At 40.8% G+C, this 14,365-nt stretch overlaps 1 protein-coding gene across 4 annotated transcripts in view; it reads right to left on the bottom strand.

The window, feature by feature from the left end:
* nlgn2b (neuroligin 2b) overlaps positions 1-14,365 on the bottom strand; it is a 65,048-nt gene that overhangs the window by 4,902 nt on the left and 45,781 nt on the right. For 3 of the 4 annotated variants that reach the window (XM_025910911.1, XM_003450485.5, XM_013274555.3), the window contains exons 5-8: positions 6,080-6,265; positions 3,413-3,678; positions 2,559-2,712; positions 1,881-2,247 (exon numbers count right to left, since the gene is read on the bottom strand). In XM_025910911.1, the coding sequence (XP_025766696.1) occupies positions 1,881-2,247; positions 2,559-2,712; positions 3,413-3,678; positions 6,080-6,265 (973 nt within the window). The remainder of the gene's footprint in view (positions 1-1,880; positions 2,248-2,558; positions 2,713-3,412; positions 3,679-6,079; positions 6,266-14,365) is intronic. The other variant, XM_005471938.4, reaches the window with a different exon arrangement.

The raw sequence follows: 14,365 nt of genomic DNA, 5'->3' as shown, positions 1-14,365 counted from the left end.
TGCTTTGATTAATTCAGTCAACCAAAACAAAGGAACTGATATGACATTTGAGGGTAAAAGAGGAAAGAATAGCAAATTACTAGCCGCTCTAAAACCTTCAAGTGCTTTACTGCAGGTGGTTTATGCTTGTTGTTGTCATCCTTGTGCTTTTGTGTTGTCATGTACCTCCTAAAGTTTATAACCTGCCATTTTAGCTGGGATGGGGGCACAAGTCAGCAAAGAACTTGGCCTCTACAGGCAGGGGCTTAGGGATTCCAAAATAGGCACACAGGCAGAAAAAGTTGGATAACATGATATTCTGCAGAAAACTTGTTTTGACTTCTTCCATTTGGAGAGGTGAAGTTGTGATTGTAGATGGTATCCTTTTGGGGCATTAATGCATAATGTTTTTGGGGGGTGGTGCCTGTGGTAACAGCAGCAGACTGGCATTTATATGGTAACCTAGTGATCACTCTGAGCACTTTATGGTGCTGTTTTGTTTAATACTTCAAGCATTCTATCTACCTCACATTCATGGCCAGCTTAGAATCACCACAAAACCTATCTTGCATGTCTTTGGAGAGTGGGAGGAAGCTGTAGCACATACAGGACCAAGAGACTACATACTAGAACCTTTTTTGCTGTGAGCCAACAATGCTAACCACTGCGCTGCCACAGTTTGCAAGAGCAGTGAACAAAGCATTGATTATAATGGCAGCTTTACGAAAACAGTAGTACAAGCCCCCAAAAACTACCCTCAGCACCTCACAACCCTGGTATTATGACTTCCATGATTTTTGAAAACATTCCTTTGAGATTTTAGTCCCTCTCACATTCTGACTGCATAATCAGTTTCTTGCAGTCAAGTCCCCTGAAGTCACTGCCATGTTTATAACAATGAGTCTGATTTGCCTTAGCTAACATTTGCGTGTGAAACAGTCTTACCATAATGCTGGAAATAGCAATTAAAAGATGGTAAATTGTGGCTACATGGGCTCTCTATTGATTTTTTATTGTGACAGTAACTCCTTGTCCTTCTTGTTATGTGACAACGGTACTAACCAGTGCCCTCCCCACATATAGCAAAATATGAGTCTTTTAACCAATTAAGAGCATTTGCAGCATTTCAGAGCTCAGCAAGGCAATGTGGGGCCAAGTGTTTTCCCCTCCAATGGGTGTAATTATGACATAGTGTTTCACATGGTCTGCAACAATACTCAGGCAGGATGTGGCATTCAAACCATAATTAATTCATAATTAATTCTTATGGTGTGCCAAAAAACATTCCCTGCACCACTGAACCACCAGCAGGCTGGACTGTTGACACAAGGCAGGGTCTATGGATTAATGCTGTCCTCAGCTGTCCTCAACTTCTGACCCTATCATTTAGAGAAAGCAACGATCAGTTTCCAATTTTCGGGTTTTGATGATCTTGTGCCCTCTGTTGCTTTAGATTTCTGTTCATGGCTCACAGAAATGGAAACCCAGTCTCTTCCACTGTGGGGGATTCCTCTGTGTCACTATAGGTTTTGTGACAACACCAATGGTCCTGACCATTCTCCTCGAAACTCTTTTAAGGTGAATTTCTGTGAGTTTCTAGAGATGGCTGTGTGTGAAAATTCCAGGACGGCAGCAGTTTTAGAAATGTCATGTTCTATGTTAGCATTTACTGAAACTCTTCTATGCTGTGTGTCTTTCAGAATCTCAACACAGAGGACTGATTCATAAAGCTTTACACACAAAAATGTTTCATTTTTCAGTCATCTGTAAAATCCCCAGAAATATCACTGGGCTTGTCTTTTAAAAATCTGACTGAGTTAGTCATTGTGTTATATGTGACAAATATAATCAATACTTTATACACAATTCATAATTCACTTGAAATGAAGTGTTATACTGACCCTGACTTGGCAAAGTTGGTCCAATATGTCATCACAACAGCACTGAGCATTACGTCATTCTTGGAGAAGTTACAAGGAAACAAGTCAGTGGCCCCCACCATGGGAATCCCGAACACATAGGGGATCTCATCTCCATGGGCAGCATCTGCCCAGTCTGGCCTCGCCTCGGTCTGACAGTGGTGGTGGAAGGTATAGAAGTAGACGGGTGACTGGAACTCAGCGTGGAGTTTGGCAGTGGCGACAGCTGGGGCCACCCACTGGTGGTCTGTGAACAGAGCCAGGAGGGTCTTCCTGCGCATGTCGCTGTTGTCTCTGTCAGCCCAGTCTGTGTACATGAACTTTATGGTTTCCCTGAGGATATCTTTACCTTGGAAAAAACAGAAGTTAATGTGAGCATTTGTGCTGTGATAGAGTCTATGTTCGTCTGCGACATTATGTGGAAGCATGTAAGGCTGAAATCTTTTAGATTTTTTGGTCAAAACATGTTTTTTGCCACAGGAAGATTCCGAAACATAATTTACTGTGAATACTGTTAACCAGCCTGGCTTACAAAGGACTGTAGTCTCTATTCACAAGCAAATCTATGCCATTTTTATAAATGCTTAGTGCTGTTGAGGCCAAAAACATTTAGAAAGAAACACATCGTAATAGTCTAGAAAAATAGGAATAGGATCTGACCATCAGGGTATCCATACAGATTGTCCACAAAGTTGGAGATAGTATAGTCAAATGAGGCAGCTGATATTCCATCTTCTCCTTCACTGTCATCCACAAACTTCAGGCCCTCTCCCTGGTTGACACCCAGCAGTATGTCGTAGTTGAGGAACTCGCCCTGGTGTCACGACAAACACACATAAAGCATGACATACAAAACAGAACGGAGCAGTAATGCTTGTTAGGAATTTATGTCATACAATGTCATTGTATGAAATAAATATTTGATCCCCAAGCAAAACATAAATTATTACTTGGTAGAGAAACCAACTACAAGAAACGTTTCGTGTAGTTGGTCACCAGGTTTGCACACATCTCAGGGAGGATTTTGGCCCACTCCTCTTTACAGAAACTCTAAATCCTGTAAGTTTCGTAGCTGCTGCTCTAAATTTTTGCTCCCTCCACAGACTTTCTATCGAATTTAGTCTGGAGTTTGGCAACTTGCTAGGCCACTCCTTTGTTGTTTTGGTGGTATGTTTGCATCACTGTCATGCTGGAAGACCCACCTTCAGTATTCTGGCTTTTTTTCAGATTTTTCATTGCATGGCCCCATTCACAGTGTCGTACCTTTAGTAGAAAAACAGCCCCAAAGCAAAGAAACTGATTTTGTGGACAGATCTGCTTCATACACATACGGATTTAAGATTAGGAGTATTTGTAATTGATATACTGATTGACTGTAATCTGTGTGTCACATGGGCACACAGTCAAACTGTGGGAGCCAGAATTCTGTCTGGCGCAGGGGATCAAATACTTTTTGATATTCTGTCTCTCACAATGTCACACAGTGTACGGTAATTGAAGAATTCAAAGCCGACCTGCTGCATGAGGATCTCAGGGTCATCAGGTACCACGTCCCCATCTACTACAGGACCAAAGGCGATGTGGTATCGGGCAGGCTGGATGTCTTGGTCCACCAGCTCCCTGAAATTCTTCCTACGCAGACAGTCCACCAACTCTGCATTGTCCCCTGTGGTGCAGCCAACCTTCTTGGCCAGGATCTTGGTGTAAATCTGCGGTCTGTAGTTCACCGACCAACTGGAGATGGCTGAGCCACTCTGAGCGATGGCCCTCTGGAACAGCCCTATACAAAAACACAGTCATATACACCAAATGTATTTAAACATACAAACACTTATTCTCCATCAGCTTAGCTGTTTTTTTCCCCCCTCTGACACACTTTTGCTAGCAGCTGATGGTGCCTTCAAGGCCTTACAGTGTAGGCACGTTAAATAATGCATATGTTAGAGGAGGAGCAATTGTAGAGTATTACAGGGGCAAGATGAAGTAGATATCCTGCTGCTTTTCTTAGCTGGAGAAAATCTTTATGAACACCAGAGTAAAAAACATGAAGTGTTTCATTTACATGCAACAAGAGACAGCAGCAAGAAAAATGGCGGCAAATCTGCACACAGCTTGTTGGATAAAACGAGAAGGGCAGAAAGAGAAAGAAAACTGCTCGCACTGTTGCACCGCTGCACTGTTATGTAAAGTGGCTTGCTGTCCCTCTGTTTTATCTGCAGATTCTGTCATTAATAATTAAGCCCCCCCATATTCTGCATGTGCCCCGCCCCCGCTCCTCTCCCTGTGAAATCAATTAAGAAGCCTCTCAGCTGCAACTCCAGCGCCTCATCTCATCTCTCCTCGGCATACACACACACATACAGACACACACACTGTACCTTTAAAAACTGTTCAGCCTCCAACTTTTTCTTGACTTTGTGTTGCTTCAGCCTGCTTTCAAAATGGAGTTGGGCTAACGTATGCAAAACAACCAGTTGTGTTTTTCTGATATTGCACCCACTATTAAACCTGCCATAACACTGACCAATAAGAGTCACGTTCTACAGAAGAAATTCTCAGCAATGCACAAACCACACAAAGGAAAGTGTGATCAGTGTTGATGTAATATATGTGTTTTCAGTGCAAAACTATATAAACTCTGCGAGCCTCAGTGTTCAACCAGGAAACCTGGACTATCAAAGTATCCATGCAATATGAGCTGGTATTATAGGAACCTTAACAACTTAGCAAATGACCTCCTGACTTTTTTCCTGACTCAATCCCTTGCATCAACCGAGACTCTGCTTCCTACAGTACATGCAATATTTTTATTTGTTTAATCCGTCCAAGATTAGTCTCTCTGTGTGAAGGTTAACAGTTTAGTAATAACATAATCTGAATTCTTGGTAAGGAATGAAACGCTATTTGGCTTCTCAGCTCCACAGACCAAAAGCATAGAGAGTATTAATGACAGAACATCTGGCGAGAATTTAAAGATCCGCCATTCAAGAACTAAACGGTCCTTTTCTACTGATGAGGTGCAGATGCTAGTGTCTAATCCAGAACCTGTTATGTGGATGGTTACAGGTCCTACGGAATGATGAATCTAAATTTCAAGTTCCAGGCTCAAATCATTTTCATGGTTTGGGGCTGCATCTAGACACTTGTGTTGGGGGGCTTGTCAAAACTGATAGAATCAGATTTTGATCCACCATCCTTCAGAAAGTGTGTACTGCATGGTACTGGCTTTAATTTTCAATATGAAAATGATCCCAAACAACTAACCCTGGATAGAAAAACACCACGTGGAACACTATCAGTCATGGATTGGCCTCCCCAGATCCTGGACCTCAACATTATTAAAGCAGTGTTGGACGATCTTGACAGAGAATGGGGGGGAAAAGGCAGCCAAGAGCCAAAGAAGAGCTTTAAATGTCCTTCAAGAAGCCTGCAGAACTATTCCTGAAGATGACTTAAAGAAATTACAGCAACATATAAAAAAAAAAAAGTTGGATGTCTTAAGCCTTATATAACATTAAAATCGCATTAAATAATAAAGTACACATTTATTACACAAAGCTTGCACACAGGTGCATCTTATGCCATGCTTATGACCATGCTTCCTAGCAAACACCTATCAATGGGCTATGTTTGGGCTAGTTTATGCACCTATAACACATAGGAAAAGTTTAGATTCACAACACTATATGTGACTCTGTAATTTAACATTTAAAAGCCCAATTTGACAGAAAAGTTATAAGAAGACACACTCATTCATCTCAGTGCTTTTTCAGTGACTGGAGGTTCATGTGGAATGATGTTATTTGGAATTACTAAAGGGTTTTTGTCCCAAGGGGAGTAATGGTTTTAGAGCAAAAACCTACTGTCTAAAACCATCTGTCAACTCCAGAACTGTCTGGATTCACAACCTCGTTTTCTTTCAAATTACTTGATCTTTGGAGTTTTGTCCTGCTTATTGAAATAATACCATAATGTCCCAAACTGTAAGTGACTCATCTCTGAATCCCTTTCCTTGTGGGAATAATACTGCAGTGCATTTTTATCTGCTTTAGGCTTTTCACTGAAAAGCACCAACATGCTCTGTAAAGAAATACATTACCCACACACTGTCCTGAAATATTAATCCCCTTTAAGTGGAGTATGTGACTACTAATCGGTCAAGGACAGGGAAAGAACCTTACCCTCGGAGTGGTGGGAGAGGATGAGAAGGTTCACACAGGCGGCACCAGCTCCAGAGCCAAAGATTGTGATTCTCTCTGGGTCTCCTCCAAAGTGGCCGATGTTTTCATTGAGCCAACGCAAGGCCTGGATCTGGTCCAACAAGCCATAGTTCCCCTTAGCAGACTGATCCCCGGTGCACAGAAACCCTGCAGTGCAAATTAGAACAAATACAGACAGGATAAGAATGAAAAAACATAGATTTTCCCAAATGAAGGATCAGGGCCCGATTTAAAGAGACGGGATATGTGTATATGTTTTTTCCGTGTCCCACACAAACAGAACATGGCATCCTGTCATTGTCAGGAACTTCTAAGCCTCCAACTCACTTCAAGTCTGTGGAGATTTCACACAGAAAGCTTGCCAAATTACTCATTTTTAATACCCACGCTGAAAATACAACACAGTTAAGAGAACTTGTCAGCAGAGAGAGGAGGAGAGCAACAGAAGGCATGTTTCACCTACTTCCAGGACACACATTTACACAGTTGGTGCACACCCACAACAAGATAAAATAAACTGAACAAAATGCCACACACACACACACACACACACACACACACACACACACACACACACACACAGCTCTGTTCTTATGAGAGTGAATTAAAGTACTTTACATGTGTTTCAAGCAGCTTCACTCCGTAACAAATGTAGCATTTCAATTTTTCCACTGTTTGGATGACTTCAATACCCGTGAAACAACTAAAAATGATTTCAGTTAACTGCACACTTCTCAGAGCTGTGGCTGTAGAGGTGGAAGATGTACTGAAAAAGAAAATCGTGTTCAAGCATGTTCACCCGACTTTGATTTGGCCAGCTCTGCTTAGCAGTATTTACTCAGGCGCTTCCTGTGAATAAATACAATTTCCCATTGTTGCCTATAACTAATACCGGGAGCCAAGCTTTATGGAGAGAGAGTTTTATTAAGGCTTAGATCTAAGGGTCACATAAGGCATAAGACTGTTTTGATCTCAATTATGTAAAGTGGGGCTAATTTGGAGTGAATTCTTAGGAAAAAAAAGGACAAAAAATGGCTGACTGTGCAAGTCGGTAACCTGCGGCAAACAAAGATGCTCAGCTATCTCGTCATGCTAATGTGGTCGCTCTCTGTTCTGACTGTTTTCTCCACAACACTGTTAGCAAACAGTAAATTACCCTGTAGGATAATGTAGTTATTTGGTGCCACTGGTCACTCTGTGTCAGTGACTGTTATCACTGAAACATGGATCTCAGTTCAGGCTGAGTCTGGAAGCCAGCTTGCTAACTTATTAGTGTTAAAAAGAAATCCTGTTAGTGCAATGTTATAACTTTTTTAATAACACTTAAAAGCCACTTGGCTAAGACTTCACGATGCATGCAGACTGCACTGTTGTGATACCTACTGTATTATATACTCAGTGTGAATACACTGACCTATCCACACTGAGCCTGGTATGGCGTCACCACCTGCCCATATGCACTGTGTTAACTTAGAGTCTGTAAACAAAGCCAATGACAGCTTAATGGGCTGAACATGGTTCCCTGTTGGCAGTGCCTTAGTAGACCGTAGGGAGCTATGGACAGCCCGTCTACCTGCAGTGAGCATCTGCTGCCATATGGACACAGTGTCCAAAGTTTGTGGTAAAACCAGCCTGTGGGCTACTCTTACTTGTTCTGTTCAAACATGTCAGGAGAAGAGCAAAGTCATAACATATGAAGAGCTGAAGTGAAACTGAGTGTTAAAAACAATGAAAAGTGTCCACTGCAGCCATCGTCTGTGCTCTGCTGTTTAACTTTTGATGTTTTGCTTTAAGCTTGTCCGATAACTGGTGAACTCCCTTCCCTGCTTCAGTCCACTTGTCAACCACTCAGCATCTCGTCTACGTACAGCTGATCTATGAGGTGTTGAGCTTTTGGAGGCTTACACGAGACCATGTTTGCAAAGGCTGAAAACCCCTCACTCTGAAGGCAAGCGCCTACGCAAGCAGACGTAACAGCAGTAATATAAAACAAGAATAAGATAATTGTTCCACTGCTTGACCTGAGTCCTACCACAGGAGAATGCCACCATCACTACAAAATCACAATATGATGCATAAACATGTGTGAGATGCTTTGCATTGATGGTTTATATCTGAATGTGGGACATTTACTGGGCAAAATATGAAGTGGATCAGAGTGCGTACATTTTGAAGTGAATTGTAATACATCAAATATATCAAGGGAATACTGTTATTTTATTCTAATATACATTATGCCTCTTTTGCAGATATAATTTTTGGCATTTCAGCACATACACCTTTTTTAAATGAGATCCCTGGACCACTGAGATGTATCTCTTGCAGAGGTGTTCTGAACCCTGTGCTGCCTTTCTAACATAAGACAAGGTAAAACCAGCCAATAAGATGTAATGTTTAACCGGTAACAAGTTTTACAATACTTGCACTGTGGCAAATGTGTTGGCTTTGATATATTAGAATGATAATAACCCATTTTTAAGCCAGGACTGTTCATTCAAGAATTAAAACATCAGTCTTTGAAAACCAGGCCTGCGACATCAAAGCAAAGCCCTGCCTGGCTAAACTAATCAAAACGAGCAGGTTGATCATCTGGAGGCGGGATCTTTAGTGTCCACCACTTTAACATCAATTGTCAAGGAAAGAACTCAGAGGGACTTGCTGGACTCGGTGCATGAATGGGGCAGTAAAGCTCTCATGGCTGTAGGCTTTTCCAATTTCCAATTGCAAGGCTCAAATTGTCAAAACTTGCAACTTAAAATGTGAACATGAAGACTGAGGAGGCTTTAAAAAAGACTTTTAGAGTTATCTTTCTAATTTGGCAACATAACCCTCTAATATGTCAGACGTTCTCTGTCATTACGAATGTATGTACCTCTGTTAGGTCATAGCCAGCTCAACACAGCCTTTTCTACAACAAAGTGTATCCCTTCCAGATTCACTATTCAAATAGTTATTATAACAGTTATAACAATAATAATAGAGCTTTAAGGTATGGGGCCAAGGGCAGTTGGGGCACAAGCACTTGGGAAGGCCTGGGTAAAGGGACAAAAGTATCAGAGGTCAGGAAGAGGTCAAGGAAAAGCTTTCAAAAGCTCCAGGGTGCTTTGTTCTAGTTGGACCAGGGGTTCGAAACATAAGGCCCAGGGGCCAAAATCCACCCAGCAAAGACTCCAATCCAGCTCCCTGGACTGGATTTCTTTCACTAAACAGAGCAGCATTTCTCTTCATTTCTGTAGAAAAACTGTAAAAATTCACTTATTTTTCTTATATTAGGATATCTAAAGATTAAAGTTCTTTCCACTGACAGAAAGGGCGGCTTTACTGGTCTGGCCCGCTTAAGATTAAAGTGGGCTCTATGTTGCCCACAATGTAAAATGAGTTTGTCATCCCTAAATTTGACTGAGAGAAAAATGAAGGCTAGCATAATACTAAAGGGTAGTCTAAATGAACTAAAACGTGTTCCCAGAGTTTTTGGGTCACTTGGCTTCATCCAAACGAAAGTATAACATTTGATTTACGTTTTAAAATGGTATGACTTTGCTTACACATACAGCTAGTCATTGAATGTGCCTATCTTAAGTATTCACACATCCACAGGAAATCTTTAAGGAAAATGGGGCTCTCTGCTTCTATCCGATAATAATTTGTGACTTCACCTGCTGGATTATACGAAAGCAGCCATCAGACCTAAATAACCCCATCCGCTGGTTGGCTTTCCAGATTGGCGCTTGATTTACACTCTGAGACAGTCCATATATAGTTCAATAAAGATGACTAGTTTTTGATCACATGCTACTTTACATAATGCAGCCAAGTCTCAAATGGGTTTCTGAGCAACGTCATCAAAATGTACCAGGAGGCTGAACACAAATCAAGATGACTGGGAACTTCTGGGCCACATGTAAAACCCTTTTTAGCTGTTTTAAACTGCACAAAGTGACTAGAGCAAACTACTGGCCACAATCCTGGACTTTGCACTAAAATTAGAGGAATATATGCACCTTTCAAATTAAGACAATGAACCTTGTTGCTATGTTTTTTTTTCAGGGGAACAGTACAAACATCGTTCTCTGTGATCAGTGTTTCAGTAAGCAGTCTGATGTGCAATGTCACTCCAGTCATCTTTAATAGAAGACAACAGTCTATCTGGCCTATTTTTGAGAAAAAAATGTTTGTTTTTAACACAGATGTTAAAAACAACTAATGGCACAGATATGTAACCAGAATCTGGGCATCTGCGCACCGTAACTTGTGCAGAAAAAGCTGTTATTACATATTGTTGCTTATTGGCTTTTGCTCTGATTTAGGACAGAGCTCCAGATTTATTACTAATTCCAGGACAAACATTGTTTGGTCTGTAATGCGATGCTCCCAGCATCAAGTTTCAAATTATCTTGCCAAAAACCGACAGACGACTGTCAAAGGTGAAGTGTAGTAAACTGTGAATTGCTTTGGATAAGCCACTGGTGACTGTCACACCCAAAATAACAATTATTTTTCTGGTTTCCAGCAACTGAACACTGAAAATAACCATTTTTGGTTTCATGACATTGCATTGGCATGTTTTCCACCTCCCTGCTGCACATGGATCCTAGATTGTTTGTACAGTATGTCACCTAAACGAGCATAGTGGCTGAATAAATGTTTACTGTCGCAGGGCATGCACAGCATAACCTTGTGTATGCAACTATATACAAGGTCACAGCCTCAGTGTGTCTACATAAACTGTGTTATAATACTTTCTCCTGAAGCAGTATTGGTAGTGAACTAAATTCCCGTTCTAGATGTTTTCTCGTGCGGACAAAAGAAACACACCGTATAAGAAACTGAATTAAAGGGCAGTTTGTAAAAAAAAATAAAAAGTGGTACAGCTGTATAGCTCAGTACAAAGGGACAGATGGTAGGAACAGACAAAGCACATTTTCAAGTGTGTTAAATAGCAAATTAAGTTTTTTTGTTGATGATTATTAATGAAAGTGATGGCGATGCTGATGAAGGTAACAGCAGCCATGATGACGGTGGTGATGATAACCTGCCAAATTGACCTTTCTACTGCAGTCAGTGTGACACAACACAACTTTCATTCCACACTCTTCACTGTACTTACACTACAGTCAACAAGCACTTGAAGCCTGGAGTGTTGTGTTGGGTTAACCCGGCTTAATTGTGATTCACATTACAGAGTGCACAGTTATTTTGCTGACTTTTGGTGTTTTTCTTTCAATATGACTGTTTGCCTTGGGCAAAAAGTGCAAATTCCAGCCATGATGACAGCTGATGTGTCACTTTATCGTAGCTTAAAAAAAGTAAAAATCTACGTTAACTTAAAGTCAACATTTGACTTGCAATGAGCATTAATTAAAAAGTTTTTTCATTCATTTTTAGTTTTGAATTTAATCCTCAAATGCTTTGACAGGATATTTCACATTCAAAGAAAACACGTAGAAGCCACTGCAATCAGCAAAGTAAGCAAAGAATATGCAACCTCAAAGAGTGACCTCGTCTTGAGCAGGCAATAATGTTTGTTATGAAATGACTGTAATGTGACAACGATTTTCAAAAGAAAAAAAGTATGATTAAACTGTAATCTAGAGATAATTGGATTACCAAATTTATAAGAAACCACAGCTGCTGCCTGCCTCTATAGTGCAGTGTTTAGTGTTGGATGGATTATTAAAAAACAGAAATCATGTCTCAGTGCTGTAGCAGAAGTATTACTTTGAAAGGATTAACCCCACTAATCAAGATATAGTTCACATGTTACTATGTAATTGTATTATCCTTGCATCATCCCAGCAATTGACTGGTTCTTAGCCTGATGTGGCTCTGACCTGATAACATATTACCACTGACCTGTGCCGCTTATCAAAACCATGGGCATGTGGAAGTGTCTGCTGCCCAGCCAAGTGCTGAGCTGCCTGCCACAGTTGCCTGGCAACTGTCTAGGACTTCAGGCAAAATGATATGGACAGGCACTCACGAAGGCACTCGGATACCCACATTCAAGCACTTCCATATTCAAGTACGCAAACAGCAGCATGCAAATGCACGTGAACTCCAAAGTCAGTGCATGCACGTGCAGGCAACTTCACAGTATGCGCTAGCATGCTAGCTCTAGTACCGCTCTCTTTGAAAGGCCAACATGAAGGGAGGGAATTCGGTTTATCTTCCACCATTGAAGATAAGTCAAACAAGTTCCCTCCTCTCCTTTCTTTCTCTTTCAGTAAGTTTTCTTTCTGATCCACCACCCACACCCCTCCCATCTGCTGAGTTGGGTTTCCTACTGACTTTAGCGCTGAGAACAGCAGTTTATGAGGCTGAACTCATGCATATTCAACACTTGCTTTAGGTAGCGGCCAAGGAACTGTGAGGAGAGTCATCAACCTCTAAAGATACAGGCTGAAGACAGTGAAGTGAATGGATGAAAGAGAAACAGAGGAGGAGTGAGGAAACCATGGAGGGAAATTTAAAAACAAACTGTATGATAATAACTGGAGCTTCTGCTGACGTCCAATACCTCTGGGATTGTTACCAAAAGTTCTTTCCATAATGCACCTACTCTTTCTCTAATGTATGCCAATGAGGAGAGTCATTAGAAAAGCTATTATTCCCAATAGATATCATATTGCGTCTACAACAGGATGAAATATTTGGATTAGCTGGAGTTTTATTCATTTTGGGACAAGATACAAAAAAAGAAGACCAACACAAAGAGATTGTTATTGGTATGTTGTGTCTTCACCCTAATTCTCTCTTAATGAACTGCACCATTCAGAATATCCTCTGTTGTCACCCATATTTGTAAAAGCCATTAACACATTTTAGGCCTTAAACTATGCTCAGCCATGTTATTGCTTTACAGAGACAGGAACATCTGCAGAGTAATTTATAGGACTGAAAGGAATAACTGTAGTAGGTCACTGAACATATTTCTGTGAACAGAGAAGAAAGAACAATAGGAGAGGGAGGGGGATGGAGTTGAGGGTGAAGGATTAAAAAAGGGGGAAAAAAGAAAGAAAGACATGAAACAGGTATTAAACCAAATATTGCCCAAAGCTACTGTCAGATCTTAACTGACAGACAGTAGAGGGGAATATAGTGAAGGACGAATTATATAATTTCACTGTGACGTCACACAGGAGATGATCAGAGATGTCTACATTCAGAGGAAGGATGTTGATTTTTTTTTATACACACAGGAAAGGTGATTGAAAAGAGGAAACAAAGCATTCTTGTCTCTGTATATGTGAGTCACGAAATTAATCAAGCACAGGTAGAGGCATTATTACACAAAAAAAGGAGCGGGGGAAAAAAAACCTTAGCAGATGGTGAATGTCTCTTGCACACTGAAGACTCTGTTTAGATGAGCGGAATAGAGTGGATTGGATCACTCAATACTGTGCACCGGAGTCGGGGATTATCTGCTATGTGTGTATGTAACAGTAGATTAATATGACAGGAGAAAATCACAATAGAAAATTCTTTAACTCAGAGAGATGCTAGTTCACCTCTTGCACATTCTTGCTGGATTATCTTGTTTTTCTTTTTTTTTGGTTACACAAATCTGTTAAGTCTCCTTGTCGGCACTAAGGGTTTGATTTGAAGACTAGCTGGCAGGTCTGTTTCAATTATGCATCATTCTGTATGTCAAGTATACCCAGAAATGAAATTATAACGCAATTGGGCTCCACTCCCACTGAACTAATGTTATTTCAGTACACCGCCCATAGGCCTCTGATGTCATTGTATTTATTACTTTACTTATCTCGTTCAATTTTTTTCCTCACAACTGTCCACTCAAATGGCACCGTGCCGTGCAATAACACCAGGCTGCCATGCAAATTTGAAAAGCAGCGGTTCAAACATCACGCTGACTCCCAAGACTTTTCAAAGCTTTTCAAAGTTCTGTTTCAGAAACGCCTGATTGCTCATGAAATCTGCAGCCTGCCGGAATAAAAAAATCAAGTCAAATTAAATGAATTAAGAGTCTCGAAACAGAGCCTCGTCTGCAGAGGGGACGCAATTTTAATCACAGGGCTAATATTGCAGACATGAAGCTATTTTAATTAATGATATAGAGTCATTAATCATACTTGTTACATGTATCCACTCAGCCTCTTAATATGGCAGTTCAGGTGCCCAAGCGATTGGCAAACATTTATGTAATTTTACATTTACTTACGCGTAATGGTATTTAAATGTGGATATTTCACTTTAATCACTGCCTCCACTATTAGTTAACAGTCA

This window comes from Oreochromis niloticus, linkage group LG10 (assembly GCF_001858045.2).
Source record: "Oreochromis niloticus isolate F11D_XX linkage group LG10, O_niloticus_UMD_NMBU, whole genome shotgun sequence".
Taxonomy (NCBI): Eukaryota; Metazoa; Chordata; class Actinopteri; order Cichliformes; family Cichlidae; genus Oreochromis; species Oreochromis niloticus.
This window is presented reverse-complemented; position numbering and strand designations above follow the sequence as displayed.